The sequence below is a fragment of the Macrotis lagotis genome, chromosome 5 (assembly GCF_037893015.1).
Source record: "Macrotis lagotis isolate mMagLag1 chromosome 5, bilby.v1.9.chrom.fasta, whole genome shotgun sequence".
NCBI lineage: Eukaryota > Metazoa > Chordata > Mammalia > Peramelemorphia > Peramelidae > Macrotis > Macrotis lagotis.
Genome location: NC_133662.1, coordinates 273,279,994 through 273,298,510, shown reverse-complemented (window position 1 = coordinate 273,298,510; position 18,517 = coordinate 273,279,994). Strand labels below are relative to the sequence as shown.

At 49.2% G+C, this 18,517-nt stretch overlaps 2 protein-coding genes across 2 annotated transcripts in view; one reads left to right on the top strand and one right to left on the bottom strand.

Annotated features, from left to right (window-relative positions):
- Positions 1–3,803: 3,803 nt before the first annotated feature.
- Positions 3,804–5,980, top strand: LRRC3 (leucine rich repeat containing 3). Its single transcript, XM_074190459.1, has one exon. The coding sequence runs from the start codon at positions 4,321–4,323 to the stop codon at positions 5,104–5,106; it is 786 nt and encodes a 261-aa protein (XP_074046560.1). The 5' UTR covers positions 3,804–4,320; the 3' UTR covers positions 5,107–5,980.
- A 9,579-nt stretch (positions 5,981–15,559) lies between these two features.
- Positions 15,560–18,517, bottom strand: part of TSPEAR (thrombospondin type laminin G domain and EAR repeats) — a 33,807-nt gene continuing 30,849 nt past the window's right edge. The window contains exon 12 of the mRNA XM_074190132.1: positions 15,560–18,075. Coding sequence (XP_074046233.1) covers positions 17,922–18,075 — 154 coding nt within the window. The 3' untranslated portion in view covers positions 15,560–17,921. The remainder of the gene's footprint in view (positions 18,076–18,517) is intronic.

Genomic DNA, 18,517 nt, shown 5'->3' with positions numbered 1-18,517 from the left:
ATAATAAAATAATAATAAACAGCAGCTAATATTGATGTAGCATTTTCTATGTGTCTGGAAAGTGGGCTAAGTGCCTTCCAATTATTCTCTCATTTAATCTTCATAAGAACTCTGGAAGGGAAGTATCCTCATTTTACAGATGAGTAGACTGAGACAAATAGGTGAAGTGATTTGTTCAGTAAGTCCAGAAGTGATTTGGCTAGTAAGTCTGAGGCTGGATTTGAACTCAGGTCTTTGTAATTCAGACCCTGCAATCTGTCCACTGGGTCCCTAGAGGGACATACTTTCATAAGGGGAAGCAGAGCCCTGAAGACCAGAAAGAATAATTCTCATGATGGCTAGAGACCCCAGGACCCTAAGTTGTAGTTGAGTTCCCTTGTTTGGTGGGCATAGGACTCTGAGAGTTTTTCCCCTTCTCCTGAGTGGTCCAAATACTTACTCAGTGTTTTGCTGGGATGGGGTAGCAGAGCTGGGGAAGGAGGAGATGGGGACCTAGATCTACTCACATGATTGATTTAAAGAAAGTCATCGTGCAGCTCAGTACTGCCCATGCCCAAGCATCCACCAGTCAGCATGGGCACTGTCCTATGAGAAGTGGTAGCCAAGTACTCAGTAAGCAGATGACTTTGCTCCAAGTTCTCAGAAGTCTGATTAAGGGGAGGATGAGATTGCAACTGAGGATATTTTTTTCTGCTTTAGGGACTTGGTTCTGAAAGGTGATGAGGAGCTCACTTCCACCATCCATGCATCTGTTGCTTTGGCATTTTACTTCCCTTTTCTCTAATTTATCCCTGGCCATTGAGATGAGTGACTGAAACAAGCCTGAATGTGGAGAGAATGGACATGGCAAGTGTGGGGTTGAACCCATACGTGATATATCATGACTGACACATCTTCCCAGACACTGAGTCAGAGAAGTGATGACAGACACAGATGGGTTTCTGGGTAATCTGCATTCCTGACCCCAGTGCTGAGCAGCTAGAAGGTGCATAATAAATGTTTATTAGTTGATTGAGTGACTGACATCCAAACTGTTATACAAATTGCAGAAAAAATATCTATGTGCAGTGAAGGAACATGGTGACCTTTGGCACCCATAGACCAGTGACTTGGACTTGGAAAAAAAGATGTTAGATGACTTAAATGCCTCCATTTTCCACTTTTACTCTCTTTTCCTTTGTATTCTGGAACCATCTAAGTGAACTCAATCCCATGAACATTTATTAAAGATCTACTATGTGCCAGTGAGGGATACAAATAAGAAAAAAGGAAAACAGTCCTGCTCTCAAGGAGCCTACAGTCTAGGGGAAGGAGTTTAAAATGGGGAGAGAGTAGGAAGGATTGAGGTATGCCCTGGCTGTTCTGTGAAGCTGGGACCAATGAGCTGAAGGTGAAAGGTGGAGAAGCTGCCCTTTGGGAAGAAGAGCTGGAAGCAGGAGAGTTCTTCACCTTCATCCCACCCATCAGAGGAAGAGGAGGCTGAGGAAAGCAGGGAGGTTTGTGGAGTGTCAGCAGGAAGGTCCCAGTCCTCCTGCTCCAGATCTGATCCTAAAAATGGCCAGGAGTGAGACCTTTGGAGGTGATCTGGGCTTTCATCCCCAGAGGACCAGAGTGCTCCCAAGGCTGGATCTTGGGTGGGGCCCTGACCATTCTGCTTACACATGATGCATCCTGGGGTCCAATGAGGATCACTGAATAAACAAGTATCCCCCAGGTCTTGATGCCTCAGACCTCTCAGACTCCTCAAGGAAGCCAAGGATCTGGGCAGTGGAGAAAAAGCTTCTTGCTAATGATGGATGACAACTAACTGATCTGGGTCTGGATGGCAAGGGTGTCCATAGGCTGACACATCATGGGTTTTTCTTCTGGGTGCCAGGCAGGGTCAGGTAGGGATGATTGTGATTGAGCTCCTCAGGCTTGGGGCTGGGGAAGGAAGGGAGGAGGCTCCTGTGGAGATGAAAATCCAGAATTCTATCTAGATGAAGGGCAGAGGGCACCAGAGGGAGCCTTGAGAAAATCACATTTGAGGGCAGGTAGCTTTGGGAAAATGCAGAGCTTTGTAGGATGGGGGAAGACTGCCTCAGCTTTTAGGGGCCTCCAAACTCTGGGGAGAAAGGAGCGGGGCTTGTGGAGGGATGAAAGGGAGACTTTATAACTTTATAACCTTCCAATATCAACCTGGGATTGTGCCAAGCAAAAGTGGCAGCCCCTCCCCCCTTCCCTGCTCAATTCCCTCATCAGCAAACATGAAGCAAGCACCCTCTGCACCCTGGACCCTGGACCAGAAACTAAAAGGGGTGCTAGCACCATGCCCGTTTGAGGGGAGAGGAAGGCGGAGCAGCAGCAGCGGGCCACGACTCCCCCTACCCCCCAGACACCTGGCAGCAGCTCCCCAGTGATGGGCTGAGGGAAGGGCTGGAAGTGCTCCCCCCAACCCCAGGAATCTCCGTGTTACCTTGTTAGCAGACCCGGCAATGGCCCCCACTGCCTCATGGGTGGGGCTGCCTGTCTCCAGGGCCCATCCTAGAGCTCAAGCCAGAGCAGGCTGGCAGCAGGCAGAGAAACCCCCCTTCCCAGGGACCTCTTGAGAATCCGCTACCATTCTCTGAGCAGAACCCCGACCATGAGAGCGAGGATTCCCACCGGGAGAAAACGAGAGAGAGAGAGAGAGGCTTCCCAGCTTGGGAGCCCAAGAGTTGGGGTCCTTCTGAACCCCAGGTTCCCTGGAGCCATAGGATGGACCCAGGAGAAAGAGGTAAGCTGGGGACCCCCAAGATGGATGAGGGTGGAGATGAAGGCGGGAGGGAGAGGTGGGAAGGCTGAAGGATGGCTGCAGAAGTCCAATGACAGCCAGGGCGGGTCCTGGTCAGGAGGGAGGGGGAAGTTGGGGTGGAGCCCATGAGAGGCAGGGGGCCCCGTCTCGTGGCAGGGTGGGGCGGAGTGGGAGAGCGCTGGCGCTCCCAGAGCCTGGCAGCTGGCAGCCCCTGCCCTCCCGAAGGGAGGCAGTCAGCCCTCCAGCTCAGCTCAGCCCTCCGGGGAGACGACCTTCCGTCAGCTTTGGTTTGACAGGTGAGTGAGTATGGCAGGTTGGCAGTGACTCTGGGACATATCGGGGAGGGACGGGCACACACACAGGTACACCCAGATTTGTGCTCCTCTGTCACACGGATCACACACTCTCACTCACGCGTACACATGCCCCCCCCTCCACACCCAGGCTGGCTCTTCTGTCTCTTCCCTGGGCACCCTCCCCGCCCCAGCAGCCCTAGTGGCTCTGCCAATGTTCTCCTGGCATGGTTCCAGCAACCTTGCCCAACACCTGCCTCAGGGGTGGAGCTGCTAGGGAGGGCAAGGCCTGGGCTCCTTCCTCTTTTGTTCTTAGAGTAGTAGGTAGGAACCTGGGCAGCAGGTTCCCGGGGAAACATCTAGGCTTTCTTGTCCCCAGTGTGGGTGACCCTGGGGGGTCTGGTTGCTGCAAGGTCGCCTCTGAGTGACAGACATGAGGAGGCCACTCCTGACTGTTTACAGGTCCCCAAGGGAAAGTTTTCTCTAAGCTGGCCTCCACCCCCCAATTTCAAAAGTAAACAGGAGCCTGCTGAGTAGAAAGCTTGGATCAGATCTCTATGGGGTTGGGGTAGCCCCTTGTTTTTGTTCAATTAACAAGAGCTTTATTCAGCCTGATTCTTGGGACCCTGGACCTCGAACCAAAAGGGCCCCTAAGAGGCCAAGGAATTCAAACCCCCTTGCTTAAGACTTGCAGAGAGCCAGTGACTTGGCCAAGGTCCTAGGGCTGGAATGCAGGTCCCGTCTCCAAGCCCACTGCAATTTTCCACCATCCTAGGTGCCTCAGAGAGACCCAAGGGCTGAATTTAATTTCCAGATTGCCCAAGGGCTTAGCAGGAGCCTGACTCAGCTTGACGTGAAGCAGTGACCAGCTGAGCAGATCTTTCCAGCAGAAAGACTCTGCTGGTCGGTGCCTCCCCTCTCTGCCAGCCATGAAGCCCAGAGCATCCCATGGGCCAGGCAGCCCCACCTTGCCACTCCCTATATAGATTCAGGCTCCATCATGAACAGTCCCCGAAGTTCATTTGGTACTGTCCACACTCTCCTCCCCTCCCTCTCTCCTTCTTCCTCTCTGTCTTTGTCTTTTAAGGATTGGTGTGGTGCATTTGGGGACCCAAGAGAAGCTGGGGAGCCTTCTGTTTCTAGGGTATCCCTGACCTGAGACTGATGGAAAATAGGCTGAGAGGAGATTGATCAACTCTGGGAAAGACCAGTTACTATGCTGGCCCTAAAGAGCCCTTCTATAAAGTGATCAGAATGCTTCAGATGGGGGCAGATCTTTGCCCTTTGGTGCTAGTACCCCCCAGGGGGACTTTCTTCCTCTTCCTGCTCTACCTCTCCCTGGGCACCTCCTGCCCCCAAAATTGCCAGTGCTCAGATGGCAGTGGTCTGATGACTGTCCATTGCAGTTCAAAGAACCTCAAGGAAATCCCTGGGGACATCCCCAAGAACACCGTCTTCTTAAAGCTTAATGCCAATCAGCTCACTCAGATCCCAAGCCATGCATTCTCAGGCTTGACTCTCCTGCAGGAGCTAGATTTATCCCAGAACACGATTGAGAAGTTGGATGTGGCAGCCTTCCAGGGCCTGTCCAGTGGCCTCAGGTTGCTGGACCTCTCCCATAATCATCTCCAGAGCCTTCCCAAGGAGGCCCTAGTCAAGTTGAAGGCCAAGATCCGCCTGGCACATAACCCTTGGCATTGTGAGTGTGCCTTGCAGGAGGTCCTTTGGGAGCTGAAGTTGGATCCCGTGTCAATCAATGAGATGGCCTGCCAGACGTCCGTGCGGGAAGAGGCCATAGGAAAGCCACTGGTACAAGTCCTTGATTCAGGAGCGAACTTCTGTAGCTCCCACCACAAGACCACGGACATTGCCATGTTCATTACCATGTTCGGTTGGTTTGCCATGGTCATCACCTACATCATACACTATGTGCGGCAGAACCAGGAAGATGCCAGGAAGCACCTGGAGTACCTGAAAAACATCGACCCTGGCCCCCTGGCCATGGGCGGTGCCCCCAGTACAGCCCTGGAGCTGGAGTGACCAGGGGTTCCCAGACTTTGCCTTGAGCCTGGGCTGAGGTGGTAACAGTCACATTGCCAGCAGGCTGCTCTTTAACTCACTTCTTCTAAAGGTGACCCGGATCATCCACGTCTGAGTATAGACCTCCCAGAGGCCTTACGGAGGAGCTGGAGATGGCCGGTGAATTTGGGGAGGAGGCTGATTTGGAGGTCTTTGCTTGCTGAGGTGCCAGCCCTTTAAAGCTCAGAGCTCTTAAGGAGATGAATGAGGGAAGGAATCTTGTGGCTGCTCCTCCAGCTGGAAGGGACCTGGGGGTCATCGAGTCCAACCCACTTGGAAAATGTTGGGGTTTTTCTTCCATTTATGCTCTTCTGTGCCTTATGGGTCCAACAAAGAGTGTGCCTTGTTTTTTTTTTTATTCACCAAAAGCCAAGAAGGAGGTGTCCCACTCTGGACTCTACTGCTCAGTCTGCTCACTTGAGATGGGGCTGTGCTGCCTGGGAGAGAACAGCTGCCCTGGGAGCTGTCTACCAGGAGAAAGCCCAGATACAGTACATGATGTTTGTCCTGCAGCAATCTTGGCTCCCTGCAGCATCCTGGATCCCTGAGCGCTTGGGGCTGCTGGGATGAGTTGTGCTGGTTATGGGGCTACAGGGAGGGAAGCCCTCCAAAGGACCAGCTATTTATCACGTATGGACCAGCAAATGGAGAGTGAACCAGAAGGGCCTCGGGTGGCTGATGTGGGGGCGGTCACCTCCTTTATACATAGATGTTGCATGGATTTAGGGTGACACCAAGACCAATGAATGAATCAGGGTAAGACCTGTGGACTCAGAGGCTACAAAAACACAGGATGAATAAAGAAACACGCTTCTGTATTCTAATAAATCAGACCAATCAGACCAACTACTCCTTCAAAGTGTGTCCAAAAAATAAAATTAAAGCCCAGCAGACAGTGAGGGCCAGGAAGGTGGTAGAACAGAAGGGCTACAGGGAAGGAAGGGGGGGTAAGGGGAAAGAGAGCAGGAGGGTGGGTAGGCAGGAGGGCAGTCCCCAGGTGAGACTGGTGTAATCAAAATTCATTGGTGCCATCTTTGGAAGGAGGAGATATATAGGAAGACCAAGCTCCCTTCCTGAATTGCAAGTGGTGTCCTAGATGCCAGTCCCAGCTGCTAGGTTACTGAGGCATCACCTGATGTCTCTGGGGTTGAGTGAGGGCCCGATTCCATAAGCAGATTGGTCTGGGCCCAGAGGGACCCATCACCAAAAGGTATGAGCAGAAACACCTGAAGGCTAAGGAAGGCACCTTGTCCTTGGCCAGGGGATAATCTTCACTCACTTCCTTTGAACTTGGAGGCCACTGCCCCTTTTTAAGACACAGTAGCACCATCCTAAGATTTCTATTTGGCTTCAAGAGACACAGATAGCAGAGAGAGACAGGCAATGAACTGGCTTCTCCGGGGCTTTCCATGGTACTGGCTATTCTGCCTCCAGTCCATTCAGAGTCCTGAAATGTAAAGGGGCTACACCAAGGAACCTCTCTCTTTTTTGGCAAGTCCTTTGGGGGCATTTAGTGGACATTGACCTGTCCCCTCCCATCTCACTGCTGAGACCTGGACATGGGAGGGCAACTTCATAGATGGGGAAATGGGGAGGCCTCACGTGAGCTTCTTTTAAAAGAAGAAATAACCACACACCCTTCTTACTCACCAACAGGTTTGTACTCCCATCCACACACTCAGGACAGCACTGCTGGGAAATGGAGCACTGGTCTGAAACCCCCTGGGGGGGCAGCAGTGTCAGAGCCATTCCAGAAGGGGAGGGGTACAATGGCCAGGGAGTGGTCTGAGTCCCTGCTGGTGACTGCCTTCAAGATGGAAGCCTTGGACATCCAGGTAGGAAGGGAAAGTGACTGAGGCACCAGAAGGGCAGGAGCTTGGTGTGGCTGGGCCTGTCCTACCAGAGGAGAGATCAGCCTATGGTCTTCTTGGTTCGGCAGGCAGGACCAGAAGTAAGGGGGGCAGAATTAGGCTGAAGCCAGTCAGAACTTTATCCGGCTGAGAACTGACCCCAGATGGAAGGACTCGTCTGGAAAGTGATGGGGTCTCCAAGCAAAGACGGGAGGCTCTTCTGTCAGGGATGCTTCCCTGGGCATTCCTGTTGGGCTGAAGGGCTCTGGGGCCTCTCAGGCCCCCCTTTCCAATTGTTCCAGGGATCTCAGCTGGAATGGGATAGTCATTTCAGTCTGGGGTACATTTTGTTGCTACAGTCTGGTCAAAGGAAACCTTGCTTGGGATGAGGGCAGGGTAGGGGTTCTATTATAGAGGATGTGTTCTGGCTGATCACAGTTAGGCTTGGTATTTTGGGGGATCAGGGCTGCAGCCTCTGACTCCTTTCCTGTATCCCCAGCTTCTCATCCAACTCTCCAGTCCACTCCTGCTGTAGCAGAAATGCTGAACTGCTTGTATTTGTCACCAGGCAGCAATACTGGCAACCTGGTAGAGGAGGGCTTGGCTGGTAGGTCAAGGGTGAGTCCTTGTCCTTTCAGTTGTCAGGGTGGAGGTTTGAGTGGGAAGTCCTTGGTGGAGGGGGGTAACCACTCACCTGACTGTAGGGAGTAGCTTTGTTTGGGGGGAGTTCAATTTCTTTACTAAGGCCAAGGAAATTCAATGAAAGGGCAAAGCGAGCAGAGGCTGGTGTCACCCTCCTCACAGGGACAGCAGGAAACCAGAGGTTGACTCGAAAGGGATCAGTGCTGCCCTCCTCCCCATCAATGTAGAATTTTTAAAAAAGCATAACCCAACTCTCACTAGAGGAGCAGATGAGATAACCCAGAGGGATTGTGGGTTCTACTGCTGCCATTTCCAGGACCCCAACTAATCAGATGAGATCAATGAGTTTTTATAAAAACATAATTACTGAGAACAGTGGTTATAAAACAGTTCCCTGAACCAAGGACATACTCTCCTTTAGAACATACAAGGCTCCTTGGGAGAAGTTCAAACTTGGTATATAATACATTTGGCCAAGGGAGACCTCCTTCTTCCTGACCCTAGAAGTCCTTTTTTTCCTTTGTGAAGATCTTATGAAATTGGCCTTGGGAATGATTCCCATGATTCCAGGCATACAGGCCCATTTTCTATTGAGGAAACTGAAGCAGACAGAGGTTAGGTGACTTGCCCAGCATCCTACTGCTAGGTATTTAAGACACGATTTAAATTGTTTACCTTGGGACCAGAGATCTATCCACTGTGCTACCAAGATGCCTCTAGCACCAAAGGGAGAGGTCAAAGATTCTGAGCATGATGACCTTTATGCTATCATAAATGGAAGGCAGTCAAGGGGTACAATTTCCCTACATGATCAAAATTGGTCCTGTGTTGGAGTGTTGTATCTCTCTGGCAGTTCTCATTAGCTTCCTAACCCTGATGTCTCAGGCAGTGGGGAGCTAATTAACATGCACCCCAGAAAAGGGATGAATTAATGATAGGGGGACTCCATGTAGGGGGATAGGAAATGGCTAGGATCTGGATAGCTTGATGGAAAGAAAATAGTGAATCTAGAAAATAACTCTGCTCACAACACCAAGGAATCCCAGATTCTAAGTCTGAGAAATTAAGATCATACTAGTCAGTGGGAATCCTTTCAGAGCTCTTACTCTCCCAACTGAAAATTTCAGTCTAGTAATCATGGCTTCAGACAATTTCATGCATTCATTCAAGTCTATATTGAATACCTTTTGTGTGCCAGGCCTGGGAATGGGAATACCCAAATCCAACTATTCCTGCCCTCAGACAGCTTATAGTCTATTTATCTATTCAGTTGTCTTTCATATCTGTTTCTCCTCTCACTCATCCTCTAAAGTTCTGGGCCCATATGTCTAGCAAATCATGGGACACCTCCACTTCCATTCAGGAAGAGCCTCACATATGGCACAAGCAAACATTTTTCCTTCCCTTTCCATCAAAGTGTGACTCAATTCCCAACAAGAGTAGATGAACTTACTGAAAAAGTGTGTAGAGAGAGAAGAATGGGGAGCAAAAGGCACAGCTTTGAGTGGAATGTATGAGTGAAAGGGAGGATGTCAGACCAATGAATTTAGAGTCTTGAGGAAGGAGGTTCAAATCTCACCCAGAATATGCCAATGACCTCCCACTTGTCCTCCCTGCTTCCACATCAGTCCAGCCTCCAACCCCCTGTCAAAAAGCTTCCTGAAGTGCAGTTCTGACAATCTCATCCGCCTACCCACAACAGCTCAATGAAAAACTACTCTAGTATCTTTGCCAAGGAAACTCCGTATGGGATCTCAAAGAATGGACACAATTGAAAAATGATTGAGCAACAACAATTTACTCTTCTATTTGACTTATTTAAAAGCCACGGTCACCTCCTTGCCTTCCCACCCTCCCTTCCCTTCCCTTCCTACCTCTCCTTCCTTTGTCTCCCTTCCCCCCTCCCTGAAGTCTTTGGTCTGGTCAAACTGGCTTCTCTCTCTCTCTCTCTCTCTCTCTCTCTCTCTCTCTCCCCCTTGACAGGAAAGGCCCCAATTTCCACATGGAGTTGTTCCTGATACCCCCAACTGTGGGTGTCTCCCATCCTTAAACCACCTTGGGTTTCTTCCTTGTCTACTGGACCGATGATCTCTATTCATGCTGTTTACCCTGATAGGAGGCCATTTTCCTGCTGTATGCCAGGGCATAATGTAGGGGCTTAATAAGTAGTTAGCTGACCATCCCTCATGCTTCAGTGCTTCTCATGGTGGGGGGGGGGGAGAGCAGAGTGACCCCTGGAAAGACTTGCTAGAACCTGGCCCACTTAAAGATAGAGATGCCCAGCCATGCAACTGGCCCAGGGAGGGTGTTTCAGTCTGAGGCAAGATGAGACAGCTATCCACATAGTGGAGCTTCCCAATGATGCTATTATGGCCATTGTGCAGATAAGGAAACTGAGGTTCAGAGAGGTTGTGTGACAGAGTCACAAAGCTAAGAAAATTAAAAAAACAGAAGTGTACTCAGCAGGTCTCTTGGACTCAATCTACAGGTCTCCAACCATTTCTTGATGCCCCTTAGGAGCCTGTCCTTAAAAAGGATCCCAGGGGACATGCTTTTATAAAGCCTTCCCTGGTCTTGGGAAGCGGCTTAAAGTGGGGCTCACCCCCATTTCACAAGGAGCTTCGGCAGGAGCTCAGAAAACTTGGTTCTGTGGCGCCATCTTCTGACAGAAGCAGGGATCTTCTTGAGCTTGAGAAGAGGTTATCAGAGTTAATAGGGAAATTGGGGTCCTCAGATGTCACAAACTCTTGGATTTCTGAGAGTGCATCGAGTCCAACCCACTCTACAGAGGGGGAAACTGAGCCCCAGGGAATAGAAGGGACTTCCCAGGGAAGGTCTATCCTTTGGAGTCAGCCAGGGGCATCATCTGTGAAGGGCATAAGATGATTTATTACTGGAGCAAGGGGCTGGCCTCAGTGGAGGCAGAATAGAGAGCAGTCTGTATGGGCAGGGCAATGGGAGGGGTCCCAGGATGGCTCACTCTGCCCTCTGCCCTCTGCCCTCTCCCCTCCACACTTTCTTTATTGGCTCCATCAGATCTAGAGGAACCTGGGAAGCATCTGATTTAGTCCCTGAATTTCACCAAAGTGGATAATGAGGCAGCCTAGAGAGGGTCCCACAATCCCTGGGTCCTTCTTGAAGTTCTTGCTGTAAACCCAGACAAATCCTCTTTGGGGAGGAAACACATTCAGGTCATTCACAGTAAGATATTGGTGCCCCATCAGACCAGTTCTTTCTGGGGACTGGGGCAGGGGAACCTGAAGAGTGAGGTGAGCCTCACCTTGAGAGAATGAGGCTGAACCACCCTCCTGATTTTGCTGAGGGTCTCCCCTGGGCAGTGACCCACTGTTTCAGACTAAGGCTGGGGCTTCCCATCAGATGGTCAGACTCTTCTCAGTAACTGTGTGAGGCAGGGAAAGGCAGAAATAAGGACAGTGCCTTGCTCACTGAGAACTGGCAGTCCACTCTTGGACATGGGCTGGGAGCCCAGAACCCTTGTTGTGAGGAGACACATCAGAAGAATCCCTTGGGGTTCATCCAGGTTGAGAGAAGAGTTCAAGGGAGTGCTAGACTGCTCATTGGGTCACACTGTTTGGGGACATGGAACTGGGAGCCAGAGAAGGAGGGGTGAAAGGGCTCCAGGCAGGGAAGTGGAATGAAAACCTGGGGGCAGCAGAACCAGCTTGGGCACCAAGAGCCCAGCCAGAGCTATCTTTAAACCCACAGCACTGGGCAGGAGACCCTGGGAGTCCCCAGTGGTGAGGACTGTGGCACTGACCCCCTGACCCAGATTGAGCCTTGGTCAGCCTTGTAAGTGGGGTCCTAACCCTATTGGACCTTGTCCCCCAGCCAGCTGCTCACCAGGTCTGGTCCAACGTGGCAGGATGAAGATGGGGAAATTCTGAAAATTCTTTATGAGATAGTCTTGGAAGGTTGCAACCATGACTGCCTGCTCTGGGCAGGACAGATTCAGCCCAGGCCCAAACCCCTGGCCTTATCCTTGGCTTCCCTCATGGCTTCCTCAAGATAGGACCTGGAAACTTCACTTTAAAAAATGCCTGGTTAACTTTATCTTGCACATGTGGCTTTTGTTGTATTCTGTGTGTTTTACCTGATGCCTATTAAAAGCATGATTTTGAGTAAAAGGCCCCAGGCTTCCCCAGTCAGCAACCTGGGCCAAGGGTGTCTAGGAGAGAGATGGTGGAGAAGTCCTGTTCTAGGAGGTAGAGAATCATGCCAGTCAGGGCCCCCCAGATGACCAGCCTTGGAAATAGAGGAGCAGGCCACCACAAGGGCTTGTGGCAGAGCTTATTGAAGGCACCTGGTAGAGAATTTCTGAATGGCCTTACCACCCATTCAGGGCATCAGTAGAAGGGACATCAACTAGGGAAAAGGAGAGGCAAGGACTGACTGGCCAGCAACCCCACCTAGGGTCACAGTGTCCCTGCCATCAGGAAGGGTCACCTGAAACCACAAAGCTCACTACCTCACAAGGAAGCTTATCTTATTATTGGGCGGCTCTCATTAAAAAAAAATTCTATCTCCCACTGAGATGAACTCTACCTTCCTGAAACGTCACCCCACTGGATCACTTTGGCCTCTTGGAGCCACACGGAATGTCCATATATTGATTCTTCTAATACCTAAAATAGTGGTCACTGAGCCAGATAGCCATAGGGGCACTTATTTTTCAACTGAGGAATCCTTATTTTTTGCAAAAGGAGGAAATTGAGGTACAGGAAGATCAGTTGATTTCCCAAGAATCATACACAAAAATGTAAGATCTCTAGACACTTCCTTCCAGGTCAGCATCCACCACTCTCTGGGTGTGAATCTTCAGACAAGGTCAAATTGGAGGGCAGAGCTCTCAGTCAGCCCCCATATCTAGGTTTTTCTCCTGAACACCCTGTTTCAAATTCACAGAGGTGAATTTGACAGGACTTGTTCCAAGTGGCTTCAGTGATCGCTTCCCTTTCCATCTGCTTATTAGTCTCTCAGAGTTTTCCTCAATATCTTCATTAAATTGAGGGTCTGGGTTTTGAAAAAAATCTTTCCAAAATATTGTGGCATTCCTATTGGGTCAACAGAAGTCTGCTAGGTACTGGAGGAGAGAACAGAAATGAAGAGGTGGAGCGGCCTACACCTTGCTAGGATCCTTTCTAACTCCAGCTCATTTGGATCATTTTCTGTTCTCCCAACTCTCTGACCCTCCTCTCTTCTTGGCACAGATCCTGTGAGGTGTGGGTAAGGGCCAAAGGGGATACAGGGTGATCTCTGGAGCTCTGCTTCGGTTCCACAGACTGGGGCTCCCAGGCCTGAGGGTTTTGGCCTTTCTTCTAGGAGACACTCCTCTCCTGTTTTAAAGCTGCCTTTGCCATAGAAAAATTCTGCACAAAGTAGGGGAAAACTATGACTCCCAGAGTCTTTAGCACCTTAGTGCCCCTCACAAAGCAGTCAGTCTAAGCTTGGACTTGAGTAATAGTCACCTGCTATAGCTTTGATTAATGAAGGCTCATTTTTCACAATGAAAGGGAAGTTATCTCCAAAAAGGATCTAGTAGCTGGGAGAGGAAGTCCCTCTCTCCCATACATATGCACTGAGCCCCTGGAGGAGACTCAATTCAGGTGTCACTGGACATTGGGCAAGTCTCTCCTTTCTGGGACTTATTTTCTGGAACAGGTGATCTCCAAGGTCCTAAAATTGTGGTTCCAGGATCACTAGGATGCTGACTGGGGGAGAGCTGGCAAAAGCCAAAGAACTTGGCAACAAGAAAATCCACCCCATTGGGGGAGGGACATTCAGGAAGAACAGGAGTCCAAGTGGACCCCAACCCCCATTAGGCTGGTGCCAAAGGGTCTGGTTTCACCACCTGGCCATGTGTCTGATGTCACCAGTGTCTGATGTCACCCATGCAATATCTGTTAGACAGTTCCACCTCTGGGCCTGGTCAATGTCACTCTGCTCCATCTCTGGTGGATTTCACCTCTGCGGATCAGTTTCACCCCTACAATATCTCGGTCAATGTCACTCTGCTCCATCTCTGGTGGATTTCACCTCTGTGGATCAGTTTCACCCCTACAATATCTAGGTCAATGTCACTCTGCTCCATCTCTGGTGGATTTCACCTCTGCGGATCAGTTTCACCCCTACAATATCTTGGTCAATGTCACTCTGCTCCATCTCTGGTCGATTTCACCTCTGCGGATCAGTTTCACCCCTACAATATCTCGGTCAATGTCTCCTCTTACCCTGCCCCCAGCCTGGGCCAAAACCTCTTCACCTCTGCCCTGGACCAGAAGCCATGGCTCCTGAGGGTGTCAGGTCAGCCTGCTTCAAGTGTCTCCTCTCCCAGCCTATCTTCCATTGAGCCACTAACGTGACTTTCCCTAAAACTTGGTTCTGATCTTATAACTTTTTACTCAATAAACTCCAGTGGCTCCTGGTAATACCTCCAGGAACAAATACGAAATGCTCTGTTTAGCATCCAAAGTTCTTCATCCCCTGCCCCTTCCTCCCTTTCCAGGTTTCTGACACTTAAATCCTATCAAATACTCCTTAATCCAGTGATCTTGACCTCCTGACTGTTCCACAAACAAGACCCTCCACCTCTCAACTTCAGGCATTTTCTGTGGCATTTAGGGTTAGAGTCAGTATTCTCTTTTCATCTCTATCCCCTGGCTAATTTTAAGTCCCAACTAAAATCCTACTTTGTATAAGAAGCCTCTCCCAACCCCACTTAATTCTTGTGCTTTCCTTCCACGTATGTCAAATTTATCTTGTCTAAAACTAGTTTGTATATATTTGCTTGCTTTTTAACCCCCCCCCCCCATTAAATTGTTAGTGCATTGAGGGCAGGGACTGTCTTTTTCATCCTTTGTATGCCCTGTGCTTAGCACAGAGCTTGGTTTAATAAATGCTTATTGACTGGTTGTTTGAATTATACCTACTTGGAGAAATTGCTGCCAAAAATGGGAGGTTTACTCATTCTCTTTTCTCCACTATATTTTATTGCTATTTGCAATGGGTAGAGGGTGCTATTACTAAATATTTCTCTCTTTTATATTTTCTTTCAAGGTTATTTACATTTTAAACAATGATAAAGATTATTTTCATTGCATCCTGAGTTATTTTTCCTTTAGTGTAATAAAGGTTAGGGGAAGCTTCTAGATAATTGATTGCACAATTTAACTGGTCAGAATACTTCATTTTCTGCATGTCAAGATTGACTGGGGTCTCAGAGTTCTTTTCATTTTTATTGGCAATTGGTATTTTTAAGTTTTCTAACTTTTCAGAGAAAAGAAGCCTCATGGAACCAGCAGTCTTGCCCTAGACTAAACCCCTCTTGAGCTATTATCTTTATTTCCCAGCTGACCAGTCCCTTTGGACAAGGGATGTGCTCAGTCTTTCCCCCTCCCATAGAGAAGAGAGGAGTGGAATAACAGAGGCAAAGAGCTCAAGTGAAGGTCTGGCATTGGTTATTGGGGGGGGGGGGAACATGTATAGTGAGGGAAAATCCTGAAGAGAGGCAGGTGGAAATACTTCTCAGCAAACAGCCCTCTGCAGTGACATTTGCTGGGTTCCAGTGGACCGATTGATTTCTCTTTCTGCTTTGGTTGATTGTCGCTCTTCATTCTTCTTCTTTTTTTTTTTTTGGAAAGAAAAAAGTTTTAATCAAATTCTCTACATGTCTAACCCTGTGACACTTCTGAATGGAAATACAAAACTAGCAAATAAAAGGTAAAACTTAGGCTCATTTCACCCAGGAAGATGTATGAAAATCTATTCTCTTAAGGGTAGGAATGACATGGCAACAAAAATAAGAGCTACCGTTAAGAAAAGGAAATATTCAGAGTTATTATGGATTCACTCTTCATTCTTGAAGAGAATCAAAATGACATCCCTGTGCTGGGATCAAAGTACAGTGTGTCTAACTGTGGTGGATCAGACCAATCATTTCTGGAGTGTCATAAATATATTTAAGAGGAGAACATTGAAATAAATAGGTACTTCTACATAGGAAACACATGGAAATAAAACAGGAGTGCAGATTTGTACAACATAAATACATTCCTTATAGCCAAAGCAGAGAACGGCGTGGGGGGAGGTGGTGAAGAGAGACTGAGAGCACTGGGTCAATGGAAGCCAACACTGAAGCCCCTGCAGGGCTTGTTCTGGATGCATGATTCTTAGCACCTTTCTTCTGACATGGCAGAATTCCTTTTCCTTGTATCAGTTGATTGAGCATCACTGATACAACAAGGGTGGCTCAGATGGGTTCAATAATAGAGGATAATATGAAGAAATATTGGAAGACCAAAGACAGACAACATGAGAAAAGGAAGTACAGATGTTTGGGAAGCAGAGGAGGCCCCCATGAATGTCTCTAAGGTCATGGAGAGCAGGGATGGGGAATGGGAAACCTGAGTAGGGATTCCACAGCCAGGAGGGTAACAGACAATGGGTAATGTCCCCAGATGCAGAGGGCTCCTCAGGGAGTGTCGAAGGGGGACCCACCCTGGACGAAAGCCAAGAGACCATGCACACCAATGCTCTCACTTCATGAAGAGGAAAGTCTAGAGAGTTGGAGTTGTCCCCTCCAAGATCATGCAGACAAGAAGGAGCAAAGGCAGGGTCCTCCAGCTCCCTGTCTCTTGTTCTGGTCATCCCTGATTTTCTCATGCTTCTCTTGCTCTTTTCCTGCCTCCCAGGGTTCTTGAGAGAAATGTGCTCAGCAAGTCTGTAAACCTGATGCAGCTGTGGGCTGTGATCTTGAGGTCCCCTTAACTCTCTGTGAGAGGGAAGAGGCCTTTCTCCAAAGGCTCTTGGTCTGTGCCCAGCTTCTTTCACTTGTCTGTGGCTGCCAAGGATGGTGAGCCTGCCATGCCTCCTCATCCCTTCCCAAGAGCCTTCCTGTGTCTACTTTGCTGTGGCTCCCTGTTGCATCTGGGGTAACAACCAGTTCTGATTCCCACCTTCCTTTCCATTCTTCCGCAGTGCTCTGATTTCTCAACCTTGGCACCATCTCCCATCTCCAAAGTTTATACAGCTTGCTCCTCTGCCTGGAGAACTGTCTCTCCTTGGCCCTGCTTCTTAGTACCCTCAGCAGGTTCTGCCAATGGATGTGCAAAGCTTTCCCTGATGTCCCCACTGTCAATGCTCATGCTTTCTCCTGGAATCCCCAAAATAGAATATATTCTTCCTGAGGGCAGGCTCTGATTTGTTCTTATGTCCATTTGGACTTCCATTAATAGAGGAAACTCCCTCCCTGATGAAGACAGCACCTCTCATGATCTGGAAAATTTCCTGGGTCTCAGAGAGTTTAAGTGATTTTCCCAGACCCCACAGCAAATGTGCCTCAGCCTCCCAAGTTAGAATTTTCCAGAACCCCATATGCTTCTCCCCTTTTATCTAGTACTCAGGCTACTCTAAGATGACTCAAATTACCTGGGGTCTGAAGTGGAAAAATTGCAGCCCATTTCCAGCCTCCTTCCTCCTGTTGCTCACCCCCCAGATGCTTCTGCTGGCCATCTCCCTGCTGGGGTTCAGCTGTGTATCACTGTGTATCACTGGCTCCTTCTACTGCCCATGGGGTCTCATCCATTGTAGGTAGTCAGTCCTTACTTCAAGCAGCTGAGGAGGAGACAGGCAGCTGATCCCTGGGGGCTCCAGTTTTTCTAGGAGTGAACAATTTTATGGGGCCCAGCTTTAGAAAATAACAAGAAAGTTTTCAACTTGTACCATCGAGGAAGCAGCTGGCTCCACTGAGCTCTGGGCTCAGAAGTTCTCCAAGTCCTTAAAATGGGAACCTTCATTACCCCATGCATGTTGAGCCCTTGAGGATCATGAAGCAATCCCTCTCTTCTTGTGTACCAAGCTGTAAGTGATGCCCTTTGAGGGTAAGTCCCATGGAGGGGAGGCTGACCTTTTTCTTAATGAAAGATCAGGACTGGGAGATGAAGAATAAACCAAGACAGAAAGTGGCCCAGCTCTATTTCTTTCTGTCACATACTAGGGAAGACTTCTTCTGAAAAGAATCTGTCATCTTAATGTGAGGGGAATTCTGGAGTAGAGTGCTCCTGGCCATTGCAGGCTATCTTCCAGAGCAGAGGAGTCATGAACAGGTCTTGTTGATGGCAGACTGTGTACAGGTGACCCCTCACCTTGTAGTCATCCCAGAGTCACCTCACACCAAGCCTTGTGGGGCTACTGTGACTAGGTCCCACAGATCCCAGCTATTTCTAGGGCTTCTGGGAAGGCCAAGGCAAGGTCCCATGCAGCCCTGGGTCAGCTCGTCTTCAGCCTCAGCACCCTGGAGAGAGGTTCTTTTGCACTGGAATACATGAGGTAGGACCCTGTGGTTGTGTTGAAGGCTTCCCAGTCCCTACAGCCAAAGGTTGGAAGATGGTGAATGGCCACGAAGCCTTCATAGCCTTGCCATCTATAAGAGGAGAGAAGGGGAGTTAGACTCTGCCACATGGGCACTCATCACTGAACTAGGGGTCAATAGGAATGCCTTATTGGCCTGGGCCCATCTTCTATTTCCCATCAAGACAGAGGACCTGGGTTCAGGCAAGGGCTCAGTCACTTTCTCCCTATTTCATTTCCCCTCTCTAGGCCTCATTTTCTTCCTCTGTAAAATAAGGAGATTGGACTAAATGGCCCCTAAGAGACCTTCATTTTTTAGTCTCTCTTCCTCCTTATGGCTAATCCTCCAGTGATTAAATCATAAATAGTAGAACTGGGAGCACCCAGGCACCACCATATTGCCATCCTCAAGGATTTGCCCAAGGTCACACTGCTAGGGAAGCACCAAAGTAGGACTTGAATCCCCTCCAGGCCTTCCTGCTTTTGGGGCCAGTGTAGAGGCCACAGGTCTACAC